Source organism: Grampus griseus, assembly GCF_964374135.1.
Source record: "Grampus griseus genome assembly, chromosome: 14".
NCBI classification, from domain to species: Eukaryota; Metazoa; Chordata; class Mammalia; order Artiodactyla; family Delphinidae; genus Grampus; species Grampus griseus.
The window spans coordinates 65,753,431-65,780,157 of NC_139008.1; the positions used below are offsets into that span (position 1 = coordinate 65,753,431).

The 26,727-nt window shown below is 45.4% G+C and overlaps 1 protein-coding gene across 4 annotated transcripts in view; it reads left to right on the forward strand.

The window, feature by feature from the left end:
• CNBD2 (cyclic nucleotide binding domain containing 2) overlaps positions 1-26,124 on the forward strand; it is a gene marked incomplete at its 3' end in the record, with an annotated part of 72,819 nt that extends 46,695 nt beyond the window's left edge. For 2 of the 4 annotated variants that reach the window (XM_082670646.1, XM_082670648.1), the window contains 3 exons: positions 793-913; positions 9,801-9,964; positions 15,449-15,767. In XM_082670646.1, coding sequence (XP_082526772.1) covers positions 793-913; positions 9,801-9,964; positions 15,449-15,767 — 604 coding nt within the window. Of the gene's footprint in view, positions 1-792; positions 914-9,800; positions 9,965-15,448; positions 15,768-25,996 lie in introns of those variants that run through there. The other 2 variants (XM_082670647.1, XM_082670649.1) reach the window with 2 other exon arrangements.
• Between the last annotated feature and the right edge of the window lie 603 nt (positions 26,125-26,727).

Here is a 26,727-nt window from a genome sequence, read left to right on the forward strand (position 1 = left end):
CTCCATAATGAGCACCCTGTGGTTGCTTTGTTGTTTTTACCTCTGATGGATACTCTTTCCAAAGGATCCAGTGTTTGAAATCCCAATCCTACTTCTTCTGAAGGTAGAGAAGGAACAGACTTAGTTTCTCTGCTGTAAATAGTGAGGAAGAAGAGGACAGGCTGTCCCCACATTAAAAAATAGACATATGCTGGGCATGTCCTGGGAGGCAAGAATGGAAGCCTGCCTTGTGTATATGTTGGGTGAGTTCAGCTATGCTCTCAGCTAATGAATAATCTTTTCCCTGCCTCTAATCCAGATAGCATACTTTGTCTCTTCCTTCTACCTAGCCTGAGACCAAAGAAAGCACAACAGGATTGCCTGTGTAAAACTCACTCCAACGTGAACAAAGTACCGAGTCTACAGATCACTCAGGGAAACCCGTTTTTGTGAACAAACAAATGAAGCCATCTCTCCTCTGCCTGCCTCTCAAGAAGAGCCCCAACCTCCGCTGTGTCCCCAGGGGGACAGAGCTTACTCTTTCTCAAACTAGTCTTTCCATTTTTAGACAGCTCTGACTTAGAAATCCCCTCCTTGTGCTGAGCATTAAGTCAGCCAGCCTGGACTTCTCACCCATCAGGCCTGGCTCACGTGCATGTCTTCTCCCTGTTAAACCTCTCCAAATCCTGACAGTTTTCTCACCACCTGGGAGAAGGGAGGGGTGATCTCAATTGAATGGGGGCTGCTTATCCAGGGCTTCATGAACTGGCTGTGTTACAAATGAGTTCTCTTTAACAAGGTGTCAAATTTCAGATCCAGGTGTCCTCATTTCATCCAGTGTCCCATGATTGATACGAAGTATGGTGCTCTCCCCAAGGAGGCTGCAGTGGGGGCCTACGTGAAGATTCACACTGTGGAGCAAGGAGAAGTCTTGGTAAGTGTGCAGAGAGAGCCTTGTTCACAATAGAGTGTGTAACACGAAGGGCTGGGGGTACTAAGTAATGAGAGTAAATGTTTAAAATCATCCTGTTCTAAATTCGGTGATATTAAGGAATATTGTTTGATTTTTTTAAGATATGATAATGGTAATGTGGTTATGTTTTTTAAAGAGTCCTTACGGGACTTCCCTGGTGGTCCAGTGGTTAAGACTCCGCACTTCCATTGCAGGGGACATGGGTTCTATCCCTGGTTGGGGAACTGAGATCCCACATGCCACGCAGGGCAGCCATAAATAAATAAATAATAAATAAATAAATAAATAAGAGTCCTTATATTTAGGAGATACATATCCAGATATTTACAGATAAAATGATATGACATCTAGGACTTGCTTTAAAATAATCCAGGAACAAGGCAAGGATGTCCCTTCTCACTACTATTCAACATTGTTTTGGAAGTCCTAGCTAGTGCATTAAGAAAAGGAAGTTAGGGCTTCCCTGGTGGCGCAGTTGTTGGGAGTCCGCCTGCCGATGCGGGGGACGTGGGTTCGTGCCCCGGTCCGGGGGGATCCCACATGCCGCGGAGCAGCTGGGCCCGCGAGCCGTGGCCGCTGAACCTGCGCGTCCGGAGCCTGTGCTCCGCGGCGGGAGAGGCCACGGCAGTGAGAGGCCCGCGTGCCGTAAAAAAAAAAAAAAAGAAAGAAAAGGAAGTTAAACACATACAGATTGGGAAGGAAAAAATATAGCTGTCTTTGTTTGCAGATGACATGATTGTCTATATAGACAATTCTAAAGAATCAAAAAACAAAACAACAACAACAAAAAAGAACAAATAAATTTCCTGGAGCTAATAAATGATTATAGCAAGGTCACAGGGTATAAGGCAATGAACAATTGTAATTTGAAATAAAAAACACAATGTCATTTACAATAGTAACAAAAACTGAAATACTTAGGTATAAATCTAACAAAATATGTTCAGGATCTATATGCAGAAAACTATAGGACTATAATGAAAAAATTCAAAGAAGCTTTAAATAAATGGAGAAATAGTCTATGTTCGTGGACTGGAAGACTCAGTATTGTTAACATGTCAGTTTATCCCAACTTGATGTATAGATTCAATGCAATCCCAATCAAAATCCCAGCAAGTTATTTTGTGGATATTGAAAAACTAATGCTAAAATTTATATGGAAAGGTGAATATAAACAAACTGATAAATCCATACAATGAAATATTATTTGGCAATAAAAAGAAATTAGCGGGGCTTCCCTGGTGGCGCAGTGGTTGAGAGTCTGCCTGCTGATGCAGGGGACACAGGTTCGTGCCCCGGTCCAGGAAGATCCCACATGCCGTGGAGCAGCTGGGCCCGTGAGCCATGGCCGCTGAGCCTGCGCGTCCGGAGCCTGTGGCCGCTGAGCCTGCGCGTCCGGAGCCTGTGCTCCGCAACGGGAGAGGCCACAACAGTGAGAGGCCCGCGTACCGCAAAAAAAAAAAAAAAGGAAATTAGCTAGGGAACCATGAAAAGACATGGAAAAATTAAATGAATATTTCTTTTTTTTTTGGCTGCACCAAGTATGGCTTGTGGGATCTTAGTTCCCCAACCAGGGACTGAACCCGGCCCCAGCAGTGAAAGCCCAGAATCCTAACCACTGGACCACCAGGGAATTCCCTAAATGAATATTTCTAAGGGAAAGAAGCCAGTATGAAAAGATTAAGTAGTATATGATTCTAATTATGTGACATTTTGGAAAAGTCAAAAATATGGATATAGTAAAATGGTCACCAGAGGTTTGGAATTCGGGGGAGGGATAAATAAGTAAAGCACAGGGGATTTTTAGGGCAATAAAATTACTCTGTAATTACTGTAATGGTGGATACAAAACATTAAGCATTTGTCAAAACCCATAGAACTTTACAGCATAGAGTGAACCTTAATGTATGCAATTTGTAACAACAACAAAAATCATTTAGGAGATGGGGAGGGGGATCCCCCAGGAAGAAATGCAGACTGAGGAGAGAATCTAACAATATTACAAATCTATGAAACAACTTCAGTGAAGAGGATGGGAAAGGTCCTGACCTAAGTAACTTTGGAGATGAGTGGAGTCTCTAAGACTGAAAACAAAAGGAACTGCACATGAGCATTGTACTTTATGACAAAGTTTTTTCCATGGATGTGTGGATTAACAATTCTGATACTGCTATACGTGTATACTGAAATGTATCAATTAAGTAAATGAATGGCAGAGGGTAGGAGCCAGGTTTTTTACCATTGGAGTGGAAATATACAGATATGCAAGGGGAGGAGGCTAGAATGATCCGTGTGGTAATGGGTTAGAGTTGCAGGCGTCATGTGAACTTATGTCAATCGTAATATAGATACAGATGGTTCCACAAAGAAATATTTATAGATATATGTATAAACATGTATCTTTTGCTCTGTTAGCCGAAGGGCCTAAAAGAAATGACACACCAGTAGCAATGAGCACACATAGCGCCCAGATCTTGGTTCCTACTACCATTCTTCAAAAGAAACAAGGGCTCTTTGGTTGAGTCTAGAACCAGCACAAGATATATATGAGTGAGCCTGGAGCCTTTTGTAGTGCCAGGAAGTAAGGATGTGCTGGGGAGAAAATCCCTACATTGATGGGAGTGGGCATATCAAAGGAACACAGGGGCCAACTGAAAGAGCTCCCAGTGGCCAAAGCTGGAACAATCAGAACAACTAAATAAAGTAGTATTGGATTATAACCCAAAGTACAAAATAAACATCTGTAAGTACATACTGATATAATGCATAAATAATGAATAAATTAATAAACAGGGGAGAAAAGACAAATCTCCCATGCAGAAGAATTCCAACTAATTTATGTAGACACTCTGCCCTAAAAGAGAGGGTATAACTCACTGCTCCTTAGGTGTGGGCTGCACATAGTGACTTCCTTCCAAAGACTACATGATAGAAAGGAGGAAAAAAAGAATAATTTCACAGAGGAAAAACCATTGAGTGAGCAGTGCTTCCTCACTCAGGTGATCAAGGCCAAGATCAACAGTAATAAATCATGCTGATAGTATGTCCCCTTAATACGAGATTATAAAAGTGGGATGTGGTGTGATGAAAACGGCACGCTGTGGTCCTCTTCCCAATAACCCATAAGCCCAGTCTAATCGTGAGGAAAATCAGACAAATTCTAATAGTGGGGCGACCCAAGAAACACCTGACCGGTACCCCTCAAAACTGTCAAGATCATCATGAACAAGGTAAGTCTGAGAAAGTGCCACAGCCAAGAGGAGCCTAAAGGGACATGACAATTAAATGTAATGCTGTGTCCTAGGTAGGACTGTGGAAGAGAAAAAGGAAATTTAAATAACTCGTTGGCTTCAGTTATTGATTATGTATCCATATTGGTTCATTAATTGTAACAAAGGTATCACAGTTAATGTGAGATCTTAACAGGAAACCGAGGGCAGGGTATATGGGAACTCTGTACTATCTTCTCAATTTTTCTGTTAAGTCTAAAACTGTTCTAAAGAAAAGTCTATTCATGAAGTCATTACAGTGACTGTGACTGTGAACTTGTATATTTTCCTCAGTGATCTATACGCATCTCTATAGTAGGGATTGTCTCAGAACCCAGCACAGAGACTGTCAGTTATTAAAATTTCAATAAATATATGTCCATGAATAGAGTTCCATTACTCATGGAAATCTGGTAAATGTATGTCAGGAGCTCACAGAGCCAGAATCTGAATCTGAAACCTGAATCTGAAAGTGTTGAATAATATGAAAAAATAAAGGACATACAAAAGGAAAAAAAAAAAGTCTATTAGGGCTTCCCTAGTGGCGCAGTGGTTGAGAGTCCGCCTGCCGATGCAGGGGACACGGGTTCGTGCCCCGGTCCAGGAAGATCCCACATGCCGTGGAGCGGCTGGGCCCATGAGCCATGGCCGCTGAGCCTGCGCGTCCGGAGCCTGTGCTCCGCAACGGGAGAGGCCACAACAGTGAGAGGCCCGCGTACAGCAAAAAAAAAAAAAAAGTCTATTAAAAAGTAATTATCCATGGGACTTCCCCGGTGGTACAGTGGTTAAGAATCCACCTGCCAATGCAGGGGACATGGTTTCGATCTCTGGTCCAGGAAGATGCCACATGCTGCAGAGCAGCTAAGCCCGTGTGCCACAACTACTGAGACTGCGCTCTAGAGCCCGCTTGCCACAACTAGAGAAAGTGTGCTCACAGCAATGAAGACCCAATGCAGCCAAAAATAAATAAATAAAATTAATTAATTAATTTTTAAAAAGTGGGCTTCCCTGGTGGCGCAGTGGTTGAGAGTCCACCTGCCGATGCAGGGGACACAGGTTTGTGCCCCGGTCCGGGAGGATCCCACATGCTGCGGAACGGCTGGGCCCATGAGCCATGGCCGCTGAGCCTGCGTGTCCAGAGCCTGTGCTCCGCAGCGGGAGAGGCCACAACAGTGAGAGGCCCGCGTACCGAAAAAAAAAAAAAAAGAAAAAAAAAAAGTAATTATCCAGGGACATCCCTGGTTGTCCAGTGGTTAAGACTTCGCCTTCCAATGCAGGGGCTGCGGGTTCGATCCCCGGGGAGCTAAGATCCCACATGCCTCGCAGCCAAAAAAACAAAACATTAAACAGAAGCAATATTGTAACAAATTCAGTAAAGACTTTAAAAATGGTTCCCTTAAAAAAAAAAAATCTTAAAAAAAAAAAGTAATTATCCAATAGTGGAGGGGGGATGTATGGGTGAAACAAACTTGGCCGTGAGTTGACCACTGTGGGAGCTGGGCCATAGGTGCTGGAGCTGGGTGGGCGGGTGAGCTGTACGGGGAGGGCACGAGGCCTCCTGGTGGGTAGCGATGCACGTCAGTCTTCCTGGAGGTGGGGGGACTGTCTTCTGATGTATGGTCATCGTTGTTGCCATGAATCTCCAGGGTCCTCACCCCGTGCTCCTGCTCTGGCCTGTGCGCCCCCCGAGGCAGGGAGGTCAGCCCAGCACTGTCTGGAGGCCCAGGCCCTAGCACAGCCCTCGGTCAATACCGCGTGAATATTTCTGAGCTTTTCAGCAGCTCTTATTTTGCTTAGTAAAACTCTGCCTCCTACAATTTTTAAGGAGCTCCGACCCCCGCTTACCCATCCCCCCAAGAACAAACAGAAATCAGCTTCCTTGCCACATGGTGGCCTCTTAGGTATTTAAAGAATGCTGTTTTGTTTTTCATTCAGCATCTGTGCCCCGTTAATTATTTTCTTATGCAGGGAAAACATTCCTCCATTCCTTCAGTCTTCATGTGATATAGTTTCCAGCCTTCTCATTTCCGTTTCCCTGCAGTTTCAGTGTCTCGGAGTGAGGTGCTCAGGACTGGACACAGGCCACCTGAGGCCAGGCACCTGCAGTGCATGCAGCCTCGTGGGCTGCCCGCGGAGGAGCTGGGATGCCTGGCACCCTGGGTGCATGGAGGAACCACAGGGCAGACGAGGCATTGCTCACTCTGGTAGAGGGTGACAGGAGCGGGGAGGCTGTGGAAGATGGAACAACAGGGACTTGGGACTTGATTCTCTAAGCAATCCTGGAAGGCTCGGAGCAAGGCCCTGACTGCCTCATTCACCACACAGGACCCAGGGCAGAGAAACTCCCACCACCAAATATTCATTAACGAGATCCTGTTGAAGAAAGTGCCTTTGGTAAAATTCTGTTCTCCCTGCTTTCAAGGCCCTGGCTTCATTTGCAGGAGAATGAATGGTAACAGCTGTGACTGTATTCACCCACCAGGAGGTAGGAGATCACATTTTCCTTTGGAGGCAGGAGTGTAGAGCTGAGTCAGCCTTGGAAACAGCAGAGCTTGGGGCCTGGAGTAAAGAGACCCAGCTTTTGAGCCAGGGGGTGTAGGGGAACCAGCTTCTCCAGGGAACAGGCGGGCTGAGGCCTCAGACATGGTCAAGACTGGGCAGAGCAGCAGGGAGATGGCAGATGGGCCACCTCACATATTGTAGTTTTTGCTTCTAATTAGCTTGCTGTGTGGCCTTGGGCAAATCACTTTACCTCTCTGAATCTGAACCCTCATCAGAAAATGAGGACATTCACCTGGGTGAGCTGCTGACTCTAGCGTTCTATGATTCCGTTGGAGCTTTCACTCAGGAGATATTTCTTGAGGATCTATCATGCTCCAAGCATGGCCCAAGGTGCCAGTGTGGGTGAGTAAACTGACATTATTCTTGCCCTTATGGGGCTAATGATCTAGGCTGGAGACAGACAGTAAACAGATAAAGCAGCAAATACACAGAAAGGTTTTTTTTTTTTTTTGCAGTACGCGGGCCTCTCACTGTTGTGGCCTCTTCCGTTGCGGAGCACAGGCTCCGGACGCGCAGGCTCAGTGGCCATGGCTCATGGGCCCAGCTGCTCCACGGCATGTGGGATTTTCCCGGACCGGGGCACAAACCCATGTCCCCTGCATCGGCAGGCGGACTCTCAACCACTGCGCCACCAGGGAAGCCCACACAGAAAGTTTTAAATTGCTGTTGGGAATGGAACAGAAAGCTGAGTTGAAGGGGGTGGTCTTCCTAAACGGAGTGGTCAGGGAAGGCTGCTCTAAGGCAGTGATATTTAAGCTGGGACCTGAATGACAAAAGGAATAAACTATAGACAGCCTGGGGGGAAGAGTGTTCCAGACAGAGGAACAGCAGGTTGAGCCTGAGGCAGGAAGCAGCCTGGCATGTTGAGGGGACTGGAAGGAGGGCAGCATGGCTGGAACAGAGTAAACGAGGCAGGAGCCTTACAAGGGTGAGATAGCCAAAGCCTCGGTGGCCACAATGAAGAGTTCTGCTTTATCCTGGGCACTTTGGGAAGCTACTTGAAGACCTGACTCCGGCTGGAACGTGTGGGGTGGAGTGGAGGTGGATAACAGTGCCTGCTGATGGTACTGCCCTCAGTGAGGCCCTGGACAGATTGCTGGTTCAAATCCCGGCTCCACCACTTTCTGTCTTGTTACCTTGGGCAGGTTAGTTAACTTTGTGCCTCAGTTTCCTCGCAGTGTAGTGGTTAAAAGCATGGACTCTAAAGGCAGGCCCATCCGAGTTCAAATCCTAGCTTTATTGCTTCCGTGCTGTATGATGTTGGATAAGTTTCTTAACCTCATCAGCATCCTCTGTAAAATGATGATCATAAAAGGATTCACCTCATGGGGTTCTAGTGAGGGTTCCATGAGCTAACACACCCCAAAGCTACAAGAGGGCCTGGGATTTAGTGAAGGCTCATTAAACATTAGCTGGTGCTGTCGTCACCGTCATCATCACCATCATTGTTATTGTAATTATAAGATACATGACCTTTGCAAGTAAATTTCCTGTTTTGAACCTTATTTTCCACATCTGAGGCTGATAATCCCTATATCGCCGGGTGGTTGTGAGGATTACATCTACACACGTGTTTCTCCCACACAGTAGGAGTTGACTGAAGAGCAGCCATCTGGCTTCTGTGCAAGGCCTGGCGCTGGTCAGAAGGGCCTTTATGCCCATTGCACTGAGCACAACTAAAGTGTGAGGAGCTTCACGTCTCCCAGAGCACCCTCACACACCACACCATCTTGTTTGGACCTTCAACAACTTCGTAAGAAAGATAACACACCTCCATTCCAGTCTTACCAAGGAGAGACAAGGCCAGGGCTCAGAGTAGATGGTCATTCTTCAAGGTCTGGAACCCAAATGGTGGTAGTGTGGGTGAGGGCGGGGAAGGGGAAACTGTTCCAAACCCTACTTCACATCTCCTTTCAAACTGAGACTCCTTCAGAGACATGCAGGGCAGGTGTTTTCACTTCTGTTTCACAGGTGAGCAAACAGTGGCCCAGGGACGTATAACTTTGCCCAAAGTCGCATGACAAGTAAACATATGGATCTTTCTTCTGAAGCAGGATTATTCTCAATCCCACACGGCCTCCATAGAGCAGAGCTCTTGGCGCGCAGGCTCAGCGGCCATGGCTCACGGGCCCAGCCGCTCTGCGGCATGTGGGATCTTCCCAGACCCGGTCACGAACCCATGTCCCCTGCATCGGCAGGCGGACTCCCAACCACTGTGCCACCAGGGAAGCCCTGGCTGATGTCTTCTTAAGCCCAAGACAGCTGGGCATTGTAGGCTCTGGACCATTGACCTCCCCTCCCCTCCTTGCCTGAGTCTTAATAGCCGAGAGGCTGAGTGAGCCCTGGATTGGGGTTTCAGCAGCAAAGACTCTGGTCCCGGCTTTGCCCCATCTCAGAGTGTCTCCTTACAAAGGGGGTTACACTCTGTAAAGCTGTGCCTGTTGATCTCCATCTCCCTTCCAGATATAACTGAGTAGGAATCCACACCAGGGAGCCCAAGGGGCAACGGAAGCCGCACAGGGACTACCAGTGGCCCCAGAGCCCGTGAGGGACGGAAGGAACTAAGGCGACACACGCTTATGAAGGAAGCCCTGGAGGAAAGGGTGTGGGAGGGTGTGACAGCTGTAAAAGGGAAGATGTAGAAGAGGAGGATGAGCTGTCTGTCATAGTCCTAAGGAAGAGAAAACGGGCTGGCCTGGCACAAAGCAGAGTCGAGACTGGACACCAGGGAAAGCTTGTAAAATGCCGGCGCCCGGCAAGCTACTGTGTGAGTGCAACTCTTGCAGAGCCTGCTGCCCGTGGGCAGGACAACTGACAAAGTGCCTTGAGGACTGTTCTCATGTGAGGAGCCCCAGGACTTTGATGTCATTAGCAAAGAGAGTTCTGGACTTCTCCCCGTCACTTGCTGAATGACCCCACATGGATTCACCTCCTGTTCGGGGCCTTGTTTTGCCTACCCTGAAAATCTGCTTGTACAAGTGGATGGTCTCGAACTTTCTGGGACTTCTTTTTTCTAGGGCCTTCACCAGATCCTCCTCCCGGAGAGCCAGCGTGACACTCGGCCCTTGATCCTGGTGAGCCTGGGAGCTGAGGTGATACGGGTTAGGAAAGAGAAGTTTTGCGAACTGATTGACAGTAAGACAATAGAAAAATTGTCGAAGTTCGAGATCAAGTACCCCAGGTCAGTGCTGGAAATGTGCGTACCTCCCACTAGATCAAATGAACAATTTTTTTGCCTCTTATTTTGGTAAAAGGAAGAAAAAAGTGATGATACCTAAAGCTGACACTGGTGGAATGAAACTGATAATTGTTGGTACACTCGAAATTGGCTCAATCCTTTTGATAGTAATTTTAGATAATAATGTTTCAGGGGACACAAAACTGTTCCTACTCTTTGAAGCAGTGGTCTACCTCTGAATTTATCTGTATGTAACTAATTATAGGGAAAGCTACATACACTAAGATGTTCGTAGCTGCCATATTCATAATAGAAAAACGACCACCTTTACCCACATGTGTTACACCAGGGGGATAGTTTAGAAAACTGTGGTACATTCCCTTGATAGAAAGTAACTTTTATTTAAAAATCATAAGTAAATGAGTGATAAAATGCTACAAGAAAAGGATAGGGTACAAAATTGTATATGTACATACTATGACTGTGCCTTTGTAAAACACTTACATAAGAAAAATCTAGAAGGAAAATGAGCAAAAGTGATAATATCTGTGGTATTGCCCAATTTGTAATAGTCATTCTCTCTGGAAGCTCGGACTAAAAGGGACTTTCTGGTTATAGTTATATATTCCTCTGATGTTTAATTGGTTTTGTAGTGAGTATGCATTTCTTTTATAATGAGGGAAAAAAAAGATATACTTTTTAAAGTTGTTGTCAGGGTATGACATTCCAAGTGGGGTTTTTTTTTTTTTTTTTTTTTGCGGTACGCGGGCCTCTCACTGTTGTGGCCTCTCCCATTGCGGAGCACAGGCTCCGGATGCGCAGGCTCAGTGGCCATGGCTCACGGGCCCAGCCGCTCCGCGGCATGTGGGATCTTCCCAGACCGGGGCACGAACCCATGCCCCCTGCATCAGCAGGCGGACTCTCAACCACTGCGCCACCAGGGAAGCCCCAAGTGGGTTTTTTTCCCTTTATTCTCCAAATGTTTGTTAATGATGATATATTACTTTTATAATTAAAAAAAATTATCTTGAAAGATTTGATAAAAAAGATTTCTTTTCATATTTCCCTAGTTTCCAAATTTTCCAGAGTGAATACTTTTATAGTGTGAAAAAAACCCTAATTTTTAGGTAAAAACGAATTTATTGTCTGGACTACTGGTCACAAAACTGTTTTGATCTAACACCACTATTACTAAAGAGTGTTTGAGTGTATACCCCCTAGAATATATATATGATATAAATAATATATGTTATTTAACTTATTTTTATTTATTATGTCCATATATTGCTATATGAATATATCATATATATTATGAACATGCAACAAATAGATCTTTAGAAAGAATAAGACAAAGATAAATATAAATGAAGTCCTACTGTTTACTTCACACAGCCCAGTGGATCCCTTTCACCTCCCTGGCTGACACCCTTACCCCCACTTTGGGATCCCCAGCTGAGACTCCTGTAGCCGTCTTACCGCTGGTCCCCTGCCTCGGTCTCTCCCTGCCAGATCCTTTCTGCATACTTTGCTCTTGCTAAAACCCAAATCTGGCCGTGTTAAACTCCTGCTTAAAACCTTTCAGTGGTATCTCACTGCCTGTAGGATACAGTGCAGATTCAATGCCACGTAAATGGCCCTTCATTTTCTGACCCTTCAACTCCCCTGCAGCACCTCCTGCCACCTCTAACCCACTCCAGCAACACAGGCAGATTGCCTCCTGGACCTGCACATACTTGCCTTTGCCAGTGCAGGCCCTCTGCCTGCAATGCCACCCCTCAATCCTGCTCCTCTCCCCTTTATTTTCTGATAAATTTCTTCTCATTCTTTAAGATTCATATCCTCCAGAAAACCTTTCATGACTGACCCCAGGCTGGGCTAAGTACCCCTTTCTGTGCACTCATAATCCTCCCTACGTAGCTCTCACAGTGGCCACACCACGTTTTATTACAACTGTTTAGAGCTGCGTAGTTTTCGCACAGTTCTTTCCCCACCACTTGGTTAATTGCTTCGTGAACGCAGGGATTGGGCTTTAGGCACCTTTCATCTCTAGCACCTGTACAGTACCTGGCACATGGTAGATGCATGATAAACGTTGGGTGAGTGAATGAATAAATGGGACACACTTATTAGGGAAAACTGGAAAATGCTGAACGTTTAAGAAGGTGAAGACCTTCTTAAATGCATTTGCATTCCTCCAACAATCCCAATTAGCATTTTATGTATTTCCTTTCAGTATTTTTTTTTACCGCATGGCTGTGTACCAAATAGGCATTTATCATTCAGGCACACAAAGCTTCATAATGGAGATCATACCGATTGTACAATTTTGCATCCTCCCTCCTTTTTCTTTTCTTGTGGTGATGCTGTGATCAGACATCGTTTTGTGGGCAGGTGTGGGAAGCAAGTGATTCCTGTGGTTGAGAAAGAGGAGGTGTGAAGGCAAGCAAATCTGTAGAGTTGCTTCAGCCGTGTCCAATAAGCACATGAAAGAATTTGCCATGGGATCCATATGACCTTGGATAAGTCATTTTCCCTCCTGTAGGCTTAAGACTCCAATCTACAAAACAAGAAAATTAGACCAGAACAGTGTTTCCCGAAGTATGGATCATATTCACAGAAGGCTTACAAGATGACTTTAGGTGGTACGCGGATTGTAAACAGCTATGTATTTATTCTAGTGTGAACTAGAAAAACATGACTAGCTCACTAAACTGATTTGACAAACTTGTTGCTTAGAACAAAGCCAAAGTAAATACTTAAGTAGAATTTTTAAAAATCATTAATAAAAGAACAGATGATATGTAGCTATGGTCCAAATTGGGGCAGTTTTGTGGAAAAAAAAAAAAAAGTTGGGAAACACTGGTGGTTCCTTGCAGTTCAGCAATGCCCCAATTCTCTGATTCCTGTGTACTAACAACATAAAAAATAGCTATTTAGAAAATAGCTACTCAAAAAAGGATTTAAGGAGCCTTAGCTTCTCACATAACATCTGGTACATGATGGGTGTCAGTTAATGTTGGTTGAATTGAAACTCAGAGGTTTATGTAGACTTGAGGGTGGCAGATGTTTGGGCACTCAGCATCTGTGCTGCCCAGTCAGCACTTTGCTGCAATCGTCTGCAATGCTGACAGATAGAATTCTCGCTTATTCATTAATTGTTGAACTCATGGTTTTCTAGACTGCTAAAGCAGGCAGAAAATATAAGCATTATCTAGCTCAAATCCTCCATGTTTTAATTGAGGACTGTGAGGCCCAGGAAAGGGGACGTGACATCCTGCAGATCACAGTCAGTTGGTGAGACACCTGTCCTGTGGATGCTACAGGCTAGATTATCTGAAGCCTCTCCCCCATGTAGAATACGAACAGCTGAGTTCACAGGAAAGAAGGGAAATCTCCAAGGCCCCAAATGAAGAGCAGCCTCAAACCAAAGCACCAGAGTGTGATCTAGTGCTGGATTGCCGGGCAGGCATGGGGTGGGGTTGTGGCTGAGGGCACCATGGGCTGAAGTGTTGCATCCCGCAAGGACAGATGACACTTTCAGTTCAAGCGAGGCAGAGAGTGGAACTGGAATTGCTGCATGAAGCTGAGGACTTTGGAAGAGCTGCCCCATTTAGTGAAAGACTAGACTAGAAATCAGTGTGACCGTCGGCATCAGGAGGTTATGTGGAATCTTGTCTGTCTTAAGTTGGACTCTGGATCCAAAAAAAAAAAAAAAGATCCCTTAAGAATCTGTAAGCATGTGCTCACCCCCTCCTAGGTTTTGATGAGTTCCTTAGCCCCCCTGAGCCTTAGTTTCCATGTTTGTGAAATGGGGTGGTCCTGAGGATCAAATGAGTTAACAAGTGTAAAGTGCCTGGTCATGGTAAGTGTGAAGCAGAGTTAGATATTGTTATTTATTATGTAAGAAATTGGGAGTTAACGGGACTTTTTAGTTGGAGACTATCCAGTGGTGTGCTGGGAAATGTTCAACAATCAGCTCTCTGGGAGATGGGAGGTAACCTGATTGGAAGTGTTTGCTGGTTTCTGTGGTGCACATACTACCACCATGGCCGGTTTTGAGCTACCAACCTGATGTCATCGAGCATGAAGTTGCTCTCGTGAGCTGGTAGGAGCTGACGCTGGCAATGCTGAGACCACCAGGACTAACTTGTAGCCCACTCTGACCTGTAGATTTTATATCAAGTTGATCTCTGTGAATCAAAGTTGATTTTGTCCTGGTTAATATAATCTACCCAGAAGAATGCTCTAATGTGTTAGTGATTTATCAGAGTTGCCTCCTTAGGTGAGAGTATAGGTGAGTCAGTGGAAGTTGAGTTTGCCCTTCCCTTGCTGAGGTCTCAGAAGAAAATAAACCAATGAGTCCTGAGCCCATTCCACCCTCCCCCACTTTCCTCACCCTCATGTGCTATGAGGGAAGGGGGCAGAGTAGAGCCAGGGCACCAAGACCAGTCCAAGGTAGCTACCAATGGACTTTCTATCTCTATAGAGTGGCCTTGTCTGGACATTTCAGATCAATGGAACCATGTATATGTGACTGGCTTCTTAACATAGTGTTTTCAAGGTTCATTCATGTCTTAGCATGTATCAGTACTTCATTCATTTTTATTGTCAAATAATATTCCAGTGCATGGATATACCACTCTTTTATTTACCCATTCATCAGCTGATGGACAGTTGGGTTGTTTCCACTTTTTGGCTATTATGAATAATGCTGCTATGAACATTCTTGTTCAAGTTTTTGTGTGGACATATTTTTCATTTCTCTTGGGTATATACCTAGGAGTGGAATTCCTGGGTCATAAGTTAACTGTTTAACGTTTTGAGGAACTGCTGGACTGTTTTTTCAAAGTGGCTGCATCATTTTACATTCCTGGCAGCAATGCATTGGAACCCTCGCTCCAATATCTCCACATCCCCATTAACACTTATTATTATTTGTCTTTTTAATTATCATCATCCTAGTGGGCATAAGTGGTATCTTGTGTGGCTTTGGCTTACATTTCCCTGATGGCTAATGATCACATACGTAATTTAAAATTTTCAGTAGCCACGTTATAAGAAATCAAAAGAAACGGGTGAAATTAACTGTAATAATATATTTTATTGAATGCAGTATATCTAAAATGTTATCATTTCAACATGTAATCAACATAAAAATTACTGAGATATTCTGCATTCTTTTTGTTGTTGTTCTAAGTCTTTGAAATCTGGTGTGTATTTTATACTCAGAGCACACCTCTAATTCAGATTCATCACACTTCAGGTACTCAGTAGCCACATGTGGCTCGTGGCCACCACATGGAATAGTGCAGGTCTAGGTGATGAAGGTGTGGAAAGGTAAAGGAGGCAGAGGGAAGAGTCTGGGAAAAGGCGCAGAGGTGGGACAGGGCTCGGTGTGTTTCGGGGCTGGAAGGAGGCAGGGCTGGGGGGGGCAGGGGGCAGGCAGGAGCTCGTGTGGGAACCTCAGCATCTGGGCCTTGCCTTCAGCGATGAAGATGTGTGCCAGAAGTTCCTCGAGGAGAACAGCTGGAATGTCTTCCGGAAGGACCTGATGCGGCTGCTGGTGGAGCCTCACCAGTGTCCACCATTCACCCCAGTCCAGCCCAAGAAGAAAGGGATCTACAAGCCCAAGGCTGTGATGCTGGATTTGTGTAGCTTAGACAAGAAGACAAGACCTCGTCATCCCATTTTTATGGCACCCCAGAAATACCTCCCCCCATTGAGGATTGTCGAAACCATTATAGCACCCCGGTACAAAATCCAAGAACTCCTGCCTCAGTATAAGAATGCAGGGGTCCTTGTTTAGAATCAATAAAAGATGTTGGGTTGACCCTAGTGTTTCCTGAATAACCACCATGGGAGTTGTGGGGCTTACAGTGGGGGATCCTGAGGGCTGAGCCATGGGTCCGGAGAGGTGTTTGGGGCAGCACCTGGGGCACTGTCTCTCTGGACACTTGTGGGACTGAGTAAGGGATGGTTGGGAGGCTGGGTGGGGATGGGTTAATCACTGGAGGTAGCCTCAGAGTGGGAGAGTCTTATCTGAGGAGACAGATGGGAGACACAGAGAAAAGATGGGGTTGCAAACTCAAATGCCTTGCAAGGCCGGCAGGTCGTCTAAAGGAGTGTAGCAGAAGGATTGGGGAGGCGGCAGGGGACGGTGGGGACTGGTGCGCACATTCCCCATCCAGGTGGAGCCGCTGCTCCGTAGACCCAGTCAGTTGATGCCATGCCAGGAAGTAATGCAGGCCCGGTACTGCCAATCTCTAGATTTTTCAGGAGAACCCAGAAACGCAGTGTTTTAGATGATTCCTACCGGTTTTCAAATGCGAGCAACGAACTCAAATTGTTTTTGAAATATTGTGTTAGGCAAACAAAACACATACGCAGGCTGCGTTGGGCCCACAGGCTGCTGGTTTGCCAGTAGCTTGTCAAGCAGCTCTGTCAGAATGACAGGGTGTTGCCAGAGACTGGAGTGAGGCGTGACCGTGGGGGGAGGTACAAGGAGCCAGAGACAGATGGGCAGCGTGACAGGAGCCGGCGTCCCGGGTCAAGGATGAGGAGTGAGCAGCCTGAGAGAGGATGCAGACCAGAGACAAGGAGGCAGGCAGTGGGACCTGAGGAGCTCTCCTCGGTCCCTCCAGCGGGCCTGGAAGCCATCAGTCACTGGCCTGGGCCGGCTCTCCTTGTTGGTAGCGCTGGGCCTAGAACTCAGGGTTCCTGTCTCACTCCAGCCTCGGCACCACAGACCTGGGACCAAGTCACCTCTCTCCCTTGGGAAAAACTTTGAGAGCCCTGAGGGGCCTGGTAGAGGCCATGGCAGCACAAGAGCCCAGCCTGGTGGTGCCAAGAGAGACAGGAGCCCTCCTCCACCAGTACCCCCCCCTCCACAGCACCCCCGCGAGGAGCGGACTCGGAGGAACACCGGGCAGTGAGCCGGCATCGGGAGCTCTGGAGAGCCTGCTTCTGTCCCATGGGACCCCCTTGAGTGCCTGGAGTGCTTCACCTGCCCTCCGGTTTCCCCAGTGGCAAAATGAGCGTGTTGGACAAGATGAATGGTTTTCACGAGTGAGAGGTGAGTACAGTTTGAAAAGCATATTCAACATTATACTTCTGTTTGTCGAATTTAGAAGAAAGCTGTTTTCATGTTACACAGCAAAGAAGGAGGAGTAGGGAATTTGTCTGTCAGAAGAGCGTGTGGATGTAAGAGAGGAGAGAAGCAGTGGACTTAACCATCTCCACTTCCCTGATAGCTCCAGAGGGTCAAGGAGCCTGGGATGTCTGCAGCAGTCCTGGAAGGGCTGCCTGTGACCTACAAGGACAGGGTGGCATGGTTTGGGGACCAGGTAAATTAGGGTGTCTGACTATATTCAGAGATCTCTTTGTGTGTAGGTCTGTGGCTCCAAGATGATAGTGTGGACATTTTGTTCATTCATTTGAAATGTATTTATTAAGTACTTGCTCTGTAGCAGATCCAAAGGAGGATAAGAGGCAGTCTGCATTCCCTCTTATTCTGTAGGCCAAGGGTCAGCAAACTCTATAAAAGGACAAATAATAAATATTTTAGGTTTTATAGGCCTTATGGTCTCTGTTGTAACTACTCAACTCTGCATGGTGAAAGCAGCTTTAGTGTTCCAATAAAGCTTTATTTGCAAAAACAGGTGGCAGGCGGGCTTCTCTGGTGGTACAGTGGTTAAGAATCCACCTAAGAATGCAGGGGACACGGGTTCGAGCCCTGGTCGGGGAAGACCCCACATGCCACGGCGCAACTAAGCCCGTGCACCACAACTACTGAGCCTGCGCTCTAGAGCCCACGAGCCACAACTACTGAGCCTGTGTGCCACAACTACTGAGCCCACACGCCTAGAGCCTGTGCTCTGCAACAAGAGAAGCCACCGCAATGAGAAGCCCGCACATCGCAACGAAGAGTAGCCCCCGCTCGCCGCAGCTAGAGAAAGCCCGTACGCAACAGCAAAGACCCAACTCAGCCAAGAATAAATACACAAATAAATTTATTTTTATAAAAAACAAAACAAAACAGGTGGCAGGCTAGATTTGGCCTGTGCGCCACTGTTTGCTGACCCCCCGCTCTAGGCAATAGGGAGCCCTTGAAGGTTCTTGAGTAGACCTGACATGACCAGAGAAGGGGTGGGAAGCTTTTTATTGAGCATTTATTCTATGACAGCCATCTTGCTAAGCATCTGACTGGAGTCTAATGACTTGGGCTAAGATCCTAGGTCTGCCACTTAATGGCTGTTGAGGATTAAAAGAGGTGGTACATGAACAGCAAGGGGGAGGATTTTATTCACCAGGACCACTGTGTCCAGCTTCCTGGAAAGTGAGAGAAAAAACTTCCAGCATAGGAGGCAGAGCAAGTTTTCTAGGGGAGCGGTGGGTGAGAAATTAGACTAGAAGAGCAGCCTGGGAGCAAGGGCATCATATGTAGGGGGAGAGGCTGTGAGGGCTGGGGCTTTGGGAAGTCTTGAGGGGAACAGAGAAAGAGCAAATCTTTTTCTGAAGCTACTAAGCAACAGATAGAAGAACTTGAGAATGAGAAATGCCCAAAGAGGTCTTCAAAGAGCTTTTCTGTGCACTGAGAATGTGTTTTTCCTTTGGCATTTTCTTGAGAAACCAAGTAAACATTTGAATAGCTCCTTTTTTTGGGGGGGGGGATAGCTCTTATTTATGATTTTATGCAATAATGCTGTTTCTTTGAGTTCAGTTACCAAGCAGACAGTGGGCAGCATGAGGCCCTAGTTATGTTCGGTGACATGTGTAAAGTCCCTGGTACATAGTACGTGCTCAATACACGTTAGATGGTATTAGTACCTTTTTTTAAAAAATTTATTTATTTTATTTTTGGCTGCATTGGGTCTTCATTGCTGCGCGCGGGCTTTCTCTAGATGTGGCAAGCGGGGGCTACTCTTCGTTGCGGTGTGCAGGCTTCTCATTGCGGTGGCTTCTCTTGTTGCGAAGCATGCTATCTAGGCGCGTGGGCTCCAGTAATTGTGGCGCATGGACTCATTAGTTGTGGTTCACGGGCTCTAGAGCGCAGGCTCAGTAGTTGTGGTGCACAGGCTTAGTTGCTCCGCGGCATGTGGGATCTTCCCGGACCAGGGCTCGAACCTGTGTCCCCTGCATTGGCAGGCGGATTCTTAACCACTGCACCATCAGGGAAGTCCTATTAGTACCTTTTTGATCAAGGTCAATTTGGCCATCCAGAGACTCTCTTCCCCCTTCAGTGGAATAGGAAGCCAAGGTTTTGGAAGGCTAAGCTTTCATAATCAATGATAAAGATCATCTCCGAGAGATTTGGGATAGGAGGGTGCTGGCTGTCATCTCACCCGAACCCCACACTCTAAGTGAAATGGTTAATGTCAACATTAAGAGGCAGCGGTGGAGGGAGAGAGCAGAGGCAGGTCACCAAAGCATTAACATGCACTGTGGGCAAGGGTGCTATTCGGAGGAAGAATGAGTGGGACAGTGTGGGGAGGGATGTGTGAGAACCTCCCAGCCTCCGGGCTGTGAGCTTCAGAATCCCTCCCCTTCCGCATACACTCTGCAACAAACAGCAGCGGATCAGAATCAGGCAGGGAGGAGGTCACATCAGGATTTATTTGGGAGAAGAGTTCATTCAGAAGGAACTAGTATGACACCCCTTGACACAAGTGTAACTAATAAACATATGTTTAGTGCTACAGAGGTTCTTACTGCCCACCTGGCACAGATCCAAGGGTCAGGAAGCCCATAGTGACCTGTCTCAAGGGAGTAGGGCCCGGCTCACGTACGGAGTGCTCCCTGTGTGCCCACATTGTGTGAGGCACTCTATAGAGGCTATCACTTATCCTGAAAATACTTCCTGGCAACTAACCAGGTGGCATTGTCCCCATCTGACAGATGAGGAGCCTGAGGCCCAGAGAGGCAAAGGCCTTGTCTAAGCTCACTCGCTACCAGGTGGTTGCTCCAGGAAATCCGAGGGCTTTCACTGCACCCCAGCACCCTCCCATGCAGGAAGCGTCTCAGCGTGTGCACTGTGACACCATCCTCACTCAGCTATCCCAAGTGAGCCACCTGTTTTCAAAACAAATTCTGCACACACAACCCTGGAACTGTGCTGGAGAGAATATATTCACCCTCCTGGATGATTTTCCATATGTAAATAAGCCTAGTCATATTGGAGAGGCACACCCAGGCCACTGAAGCCAAAAATACAGCCCCCAGTACTGATAGCTTCCACTGTTTGGGGAAAATGAAAAAACCCATTTGAGAAACACAGGAGATATTGCCAGCATTTGTTATAGGAAGTGTTTAAGATCCCTCCTTGGGGTTGGAAGCAAAAAGCGTTCTTTAAATCCTCTATTCCTTTTATATAACTCATGGAAAAATCTTACCTTCCTGTTACAGAAGGTCTAAGGGGTGAGATGGGTAACTTCGCAACCTCCATCGCACTCACTAGAGGCTATTTTGCCATGATGCTTTTCTGTCATTTGGGGATTTAAGGGGTTTAACCACAAGGGTGCCGAGTTGCAGAATTTGTAGTCACAGGTTCAGAGCTGACAATGAAGACGAGTAATTTCTAGGTGGCTGAGAAGCAGCACCAAAGCTGGAAAGAGGGTTTTTCATGGCTTCTAAAGGCTGTGGGCTTTAGCCCTGGGGACAGAGCCTGGGGCTATTGGGAGGGCGGCACTTCTGGACAAAAGCTGTGTCTTTCAGCCAGGCTCCTTCCCTTTCTGGAGCTTCACTACCGTCATTGGTAAAATTGGCAGGGTCTGGTAGGTGTACTTCAGCCTCCCTCCAACCCCAACAGAAAATCAGAATCAAGAAGAAAATGGATTATGGAGACCCTTGGTGAAGTGTGAAAATGAACAACAGATGAGATAATAGTACTGTATTAATGCTAAATGTCCTGATGTTGGTAATTTTACTGTGGTTATGTAAGAGAATCTCCTTGTCCTTAGGAAATACACACTGAGGTCCTTGGCTGTTAAAGGAGATGGTTTCTTCAACTTACTTTCAAATGATTTAGAAATATATTGTGTGTATATTTAGAAGAGCAAAGCATATATAGCAAAATGCTAACAACTGGCGAATCTGGGTGAAGGGTACTTAGGAGTTCTTTGAACCATTCTTGCAATTTTTTTTTTTTTTCCAATTTGAAAGCAGTCACTGTTTATTAACTGACCAGATTACAAAAATAATGATGGTAGATACCTTAGTTCATCCTTCATTCTTGTAACTTTTAAAAAATTATTTTAAATTGTATAATACACACAAAACTTACCCTCGCAGCCATTTTTAAATGTTTTTAAGTTCAGTGGCATTAAGTACATTCACACTGTTGTTCAACCATCACCACAGCCATCTCCAGATCTCGTCATCTTATCAAAGTGAACCCGTGTACCCATTAAACAGTGACTCCCCACTCCCCTCTCCCCTCTGCCAGCTCTTGGCAACCACTGTTCTACTTTGTCTATGAATCTGACTACTTTACATACCTTAAATAAGTGGAATTATACAATATTTGTCTTTTTGTAGATGTCTTATTTAGAATAATGTTCTCAAGAATCATCCATGTTGTAGCATGCATCAGAATTTCCTTTTTTTTTTCTTCAGAATTTCCTTCTTTTTAAGGCTAAATAAAATTCCATTGTATGTACAATACATAGCACACTTTGTTTATCCCTTCATCTGCTGATGGACATTTAGGTTGCTTCCATCTTTTGGCTATTGTGAATAATGCTGCTATGAACATGGATGTACAAATATCTTTGAGACCCTGCTTTCAATTCTTTTGGTAGATACTCAGAAGTGGAATTGCTGGATCATATGGTAATTCCATTTTTAATATTTTGAGGAACTGCCATACTGTTTTCCACACTGGCTGCACTATTCTTGCAATTTTAGTGTGAAATCATTTCAAAATAAAAATTACAACTCTAATTGACTTTATAATTGACTTTGTAATTAGGTAATAATTTATTTTAAAATCTGGTGAGAAGCTCCCTGATATCCAGGGCAAAAGGGGGGAAATGCTATTTCACTAGAAATGACAATTAAAATGAAGAAGAAAATGGAAGAAGTCAATATAGATTTGTATCAATATGAGCATTAGCCCTGATGATTGTAAAATCTAGCTTTGAGCTCTCTGACAGCCAAGGCAAAAAAAGAAACATAGTATTTCCTTATTTGAAAGGAAGAATCTGCTCAGTCCCTGAGGAGAGTAACAAAATTTTTTCTCACCCAAGGAGGGTAGGGAAGTTTGTCTTCACTCCCTTCTTTCAAATGGGCCTCCTGGGCTTCCCTGGTGGCGCAGTGGTTGAGAGTCCGCCTGCCGATTCAGGGGACTACGGGTTCGTACGCCGGTCTGGGTAGATCCCACTTGTCGCGGAGCGGCTGGGCCCAGTGAGCCATGGCCGCTAAGCATGCGCGTCCGGAGCCTGTGCTCCACAACGGGAGAGGCCACAACAGTGAGAGGCCCGCGTACTGCAAAAAAAAAAAAAAGTGCCTCCTACCTATTTTACTGCGAGCTACCTTCTCCCAGCGTACTTTAAATTAGGGGCCTGTTTCTACTTGGCTCTGGACTTCTTGGCCTCGGGTCCCTTCTGGCACCACAAAGTTAGTATCTAGAATGGTTGGCTGCCGGTGAGGGCTGTTCCCCCTTTGCTCCCTTATCACGTTTATCACATGGAAGGAGATGGACTCATGGTCTTTAAGTCTTAACAACACTGACCATCTATGATTTTAATGGTTAGAAACTGAGACCATATCTTTTCCTGAGAGCAGGTTTTTATCTTGAAAGATACTGTCAGAAAGTCCTTCTTCCGGTCATAACTTAAAACTCATGCTACTGTGCAAGAGTTTTTCTTGTTTTGTGTGGAGATGGAGAGGAATTGCTCATTGCTCTTCTGGAAGCCTCTTCCCCATAAAGCCAGACCTTCTCCCGTCCTTCTGTCTGATCTCACCGACATCACAGGGCAGAAGGAGCAGGATAACGAGCAGGAGTTCTGGATTTAGGCTGCTCTGCTTCCGACCAGCTGCGTCACAGCAGGCAAGCAACTGCTCTTTGCCTCAGTTTCCCCATCTGTAACATGGGAATAATAAAAGCATCTGTTTCATAAAGTCATGAAGATTAACTTAAATAGTCCATATAAAACACTAAATTCAGAGTCTGACTCTCAGAAAGCAAAAACCTGGGGTAGGAGAAAAAAGGGGACCCAGGGACAAAATGATACAGACAGTAGGTCTGTGAGACTTGCAGACCGACCTGGAGGCCAGCCCTGCCCACAGAGTTGAAATAGAAGAGTCCCACATATGAACATTTCTCAGTTTAACAGATCACAGCAGCTGGGGGATTTGCACATGTAAAATGCTCTCACCGGTGAATCATTCTGCATTTGCACATTGCTCTATTATCATACACAACTTATCAGCTTCGATGATTACCAGCTCATGCGGTCCTCTGCCTTTTTGAGAGGAGAGCCCTGGACCTGCTGGCTGCCTATCTCCTCCTCCTCCCTTTATGCCAGTGCTTGTCTTCTGTCCCTTAGCTGCCAGGCTCCTGGCATCTCCATTAGATAGGGAAGCATATGGGAACTGGAAGGACTGAACTAAAATCTAGATGACTTCAACCGGTATATCTCCAATTAGCAGACATGCTGTAGGAAGAGAGAGCTGGTCAGGTTTTAGAGATACAGCACCAAACCGAACCAAAGTCCTTGGCATCAAGGAGCTTACATTCCGGGTCAGTGGTTAAAGAACACAAGAAAAATCAGGGAATCTGGGGGATGGAGGTGGGTTAGAGGTTACTACGTTGTAAAGGATAGTCAGGGAAGGCTTCTCTAAGACCGTGATATTGATGAGTACAGGAAGTGAGGGGATGAGCCATGCAGATATCGGGGCAAGAGTGTTCCAGGCAGAGAGAGAGCACATTCAAGCATAACAGCAAGAAGGCTGGTGTGGCTGGAATGGAGTCAAAGGAGAGAGAAATTGAAAGAGGGCAAGGGCAGAGAGGGACTGGAGGCCAGCTCATGATCATGTGAAGGGAGCCTCTGGAAAGTTCTTAGCAGAGGAGTGATATGATCTGGCTACAGACTTGGGGTTTAAGCATGAGGGTGGCATGGGGAGATGGGGGTGGGGGACAGTTGGGAAGCCAGTGCCATAATCCAAGTAGGAGATTACGGTGGCTCAGATCACCATATTGATTGTGGTGGTGTCTCGATGGGGCTGATCGTGGACATATTTCGATGGTAGAATCGATCAGGGTTTGCTAAAGGACTGAATGTTAGGAATGAGAAAGAGGAACTAAGGATAACTCCAAAGATTTTGGTTTGAGCAAGTGGAAGGATGGAGTAGCCATTCCCTGAGACAGAGAAGACTGTAGGAGAAGTACATTTAGGGGTGAATATCAGGAGTGTGGTTTTTAGCAGTTAAAAAAAAAAAAGGATTTAAGGATGATGTGAGAACACACGTAAAGCAGTTGTAACACCACCTGGCACTTCATGCACACTCATGCAAGGTTAGTATTATCCCCATTTTCACACTGCTGGTTTGGTAGAAGAGCCAGAATTCAAACCTGGGCCTGTTTGGCTCCAAACCTCAGTTTGTTTCTCTTCTTAAACATCCTGTCTTCCATGATCCCTTGTCCTTAAGGTTTCATGTTGATACTGTCAGAAAGTTCTTCCTCCTGTTTAATGGCAGTCTGTCCTATTGCAGTTAGAGCCTGACCCTTTGTTTGGGACTCTTGGGTTATGTCAAGTGAAGTCAGCAAGATCCTGTTTTGCGTGGTGAAGCAGGAGGCACCCATGAGCTATTTGCCTCTTCAAGCGTTATTGGTAGCGCCGTGAAATTTAAATTCCCTTTTCATAGGTCTTCATCACAAGAAAGGTCATTTAAAACTTCACTGGCGGGCTTCCCTGGTGGCGCAGTGGTTGGGAGTCTGCCTGCGGATGCAGGGGACACGGGTTCGTGGCCCGGTCTGGGAAGATCCCACATGCCGCGGAGTGGCTGGGCCCGTGAGCCATGGCCGCTGAGCCTACGCGTCTGGAGCCTGTGCTCTGCAAACTTCACTGGCATCAAGTAATTCCTAAAACATGCTTTAAAAATATAGACAGACAGGTAGTAGGTAGGTAGGTAGATATTTATCTATATAAATATTAGAAAAATTCTAAAAATTTTTTTCATAATCCCCAATTTTAAAATGTATATAATGAGAACTGAAACATTTCTACTATTTCACCCATCTAATCTCATCTCCCAAGGATAACTTGACTAACAGTTTGGTACGTAACCTTCTCAAAGTTCACATACTCATACCCATTTCCTTATTTATTATTTTAACCAAAAAAAAAGGAAGAAGCTATACCAGCTCTGTCCAATAGAATTTTCTGCAATGATGACAATGTTCTATCATACATGTCCACCAGCCATATATGGCTACTGGGCACTTGAAATGTGGCTAATGTGACTGAAGACTGAATTTTTAATTTTAAGTAATTTAAATAGCTATAGGTAGGTAGTGGCCACCATAATGGACAGCACAGTGTTATACATTTTAGATTTTTTACTTAGAGTATCATGGACATTTCTTTTTTGTTTAATTTTATAAATTTTGAAATCATCTCACAGAAAAGTTGCAGTTACAATACAAAAAAGCCATTTGAGAGTAAGTTGGGACCGGATGCATCAGCACATCCAAATAATTTAGTGTTTATTTCCTCAAACAAGGACATTCTCTTATGTAACCACAACCATCAAAATCAGGAAATTATCACTGACACATTACAGCCATCGAATCCTCAGGGCCCATCCACATGTTGCCAGTTGTCCCAATAACATCCTTTATAGCAAAGGATCCAGTTCACGATCGTGCAGTACACTTAGTTGGCATGCCTCTTTGGTTTCCTTCTATCGGATATAGTTCTCAACCTTTCTTTGACATTCATGACCTTGATACTTTTGAAGATTATAGACCAGTTATTTTGTAGAGTGTTCTTTCTACAAGAAAGGGCCTGTTTGATGTTTTCTCATGGTTTGATTTAGGTTATGCATCTTCGGCAGGAAATCCCAGAAGTGATGCTGTGTTCTTCCCATTGGATGTTATCAGGTGGTGCAAGATTTCAATTTGTCCCATTACTGGTGGTAACTTATTATTGGATGAAAATGGTGTCTCCACTGTAAAGTTACTCGTCGTTTATTTCCTTTTCATTTTAAAATGTATGTATGCTGTTAAAAAAAAACCCCACATAACATGAAATTTACCATCTTAACCATTTCTACGTGTATAGTTCAAGAGTGTTGAGTATATTCACATTGTGAGAGAGATCTCCAGAACTTTTTCGTCTTGCAAATCTGAAACTCTGTACCCACTAAACAACTCCCCTTTCCCCCTCCCCCCAGCCCCTGGTAAGCACCCTTCTACTTTCTGTCTCTATGAACTTGACAACTTTTGACACCTCATATAAGCAGAATCATACAGTCTTTGTCTTTTTGTGCCTGGCTTATTTCACTTAGCACAATGTCCTCAAGGTTCATCCCAGTTGTAGCATGTGTCAGGATTTCTTGCTTTTTTAAGGCTAAATAATATTCCATGGCATGTATATACCACATTTTGTTTATCCATTCATCTGTTGATGGAAATTTGGGTTCCACCTCTTGGCTTTTGTGATAGTGCTGCTATGAACATGGATATGCAAACATCTCTTTCAGACCTGTTTTCAAATTTCTTGGATGTATATCCAGAAGTGGGACTGCTGGGTCATATGGTGGTTCTA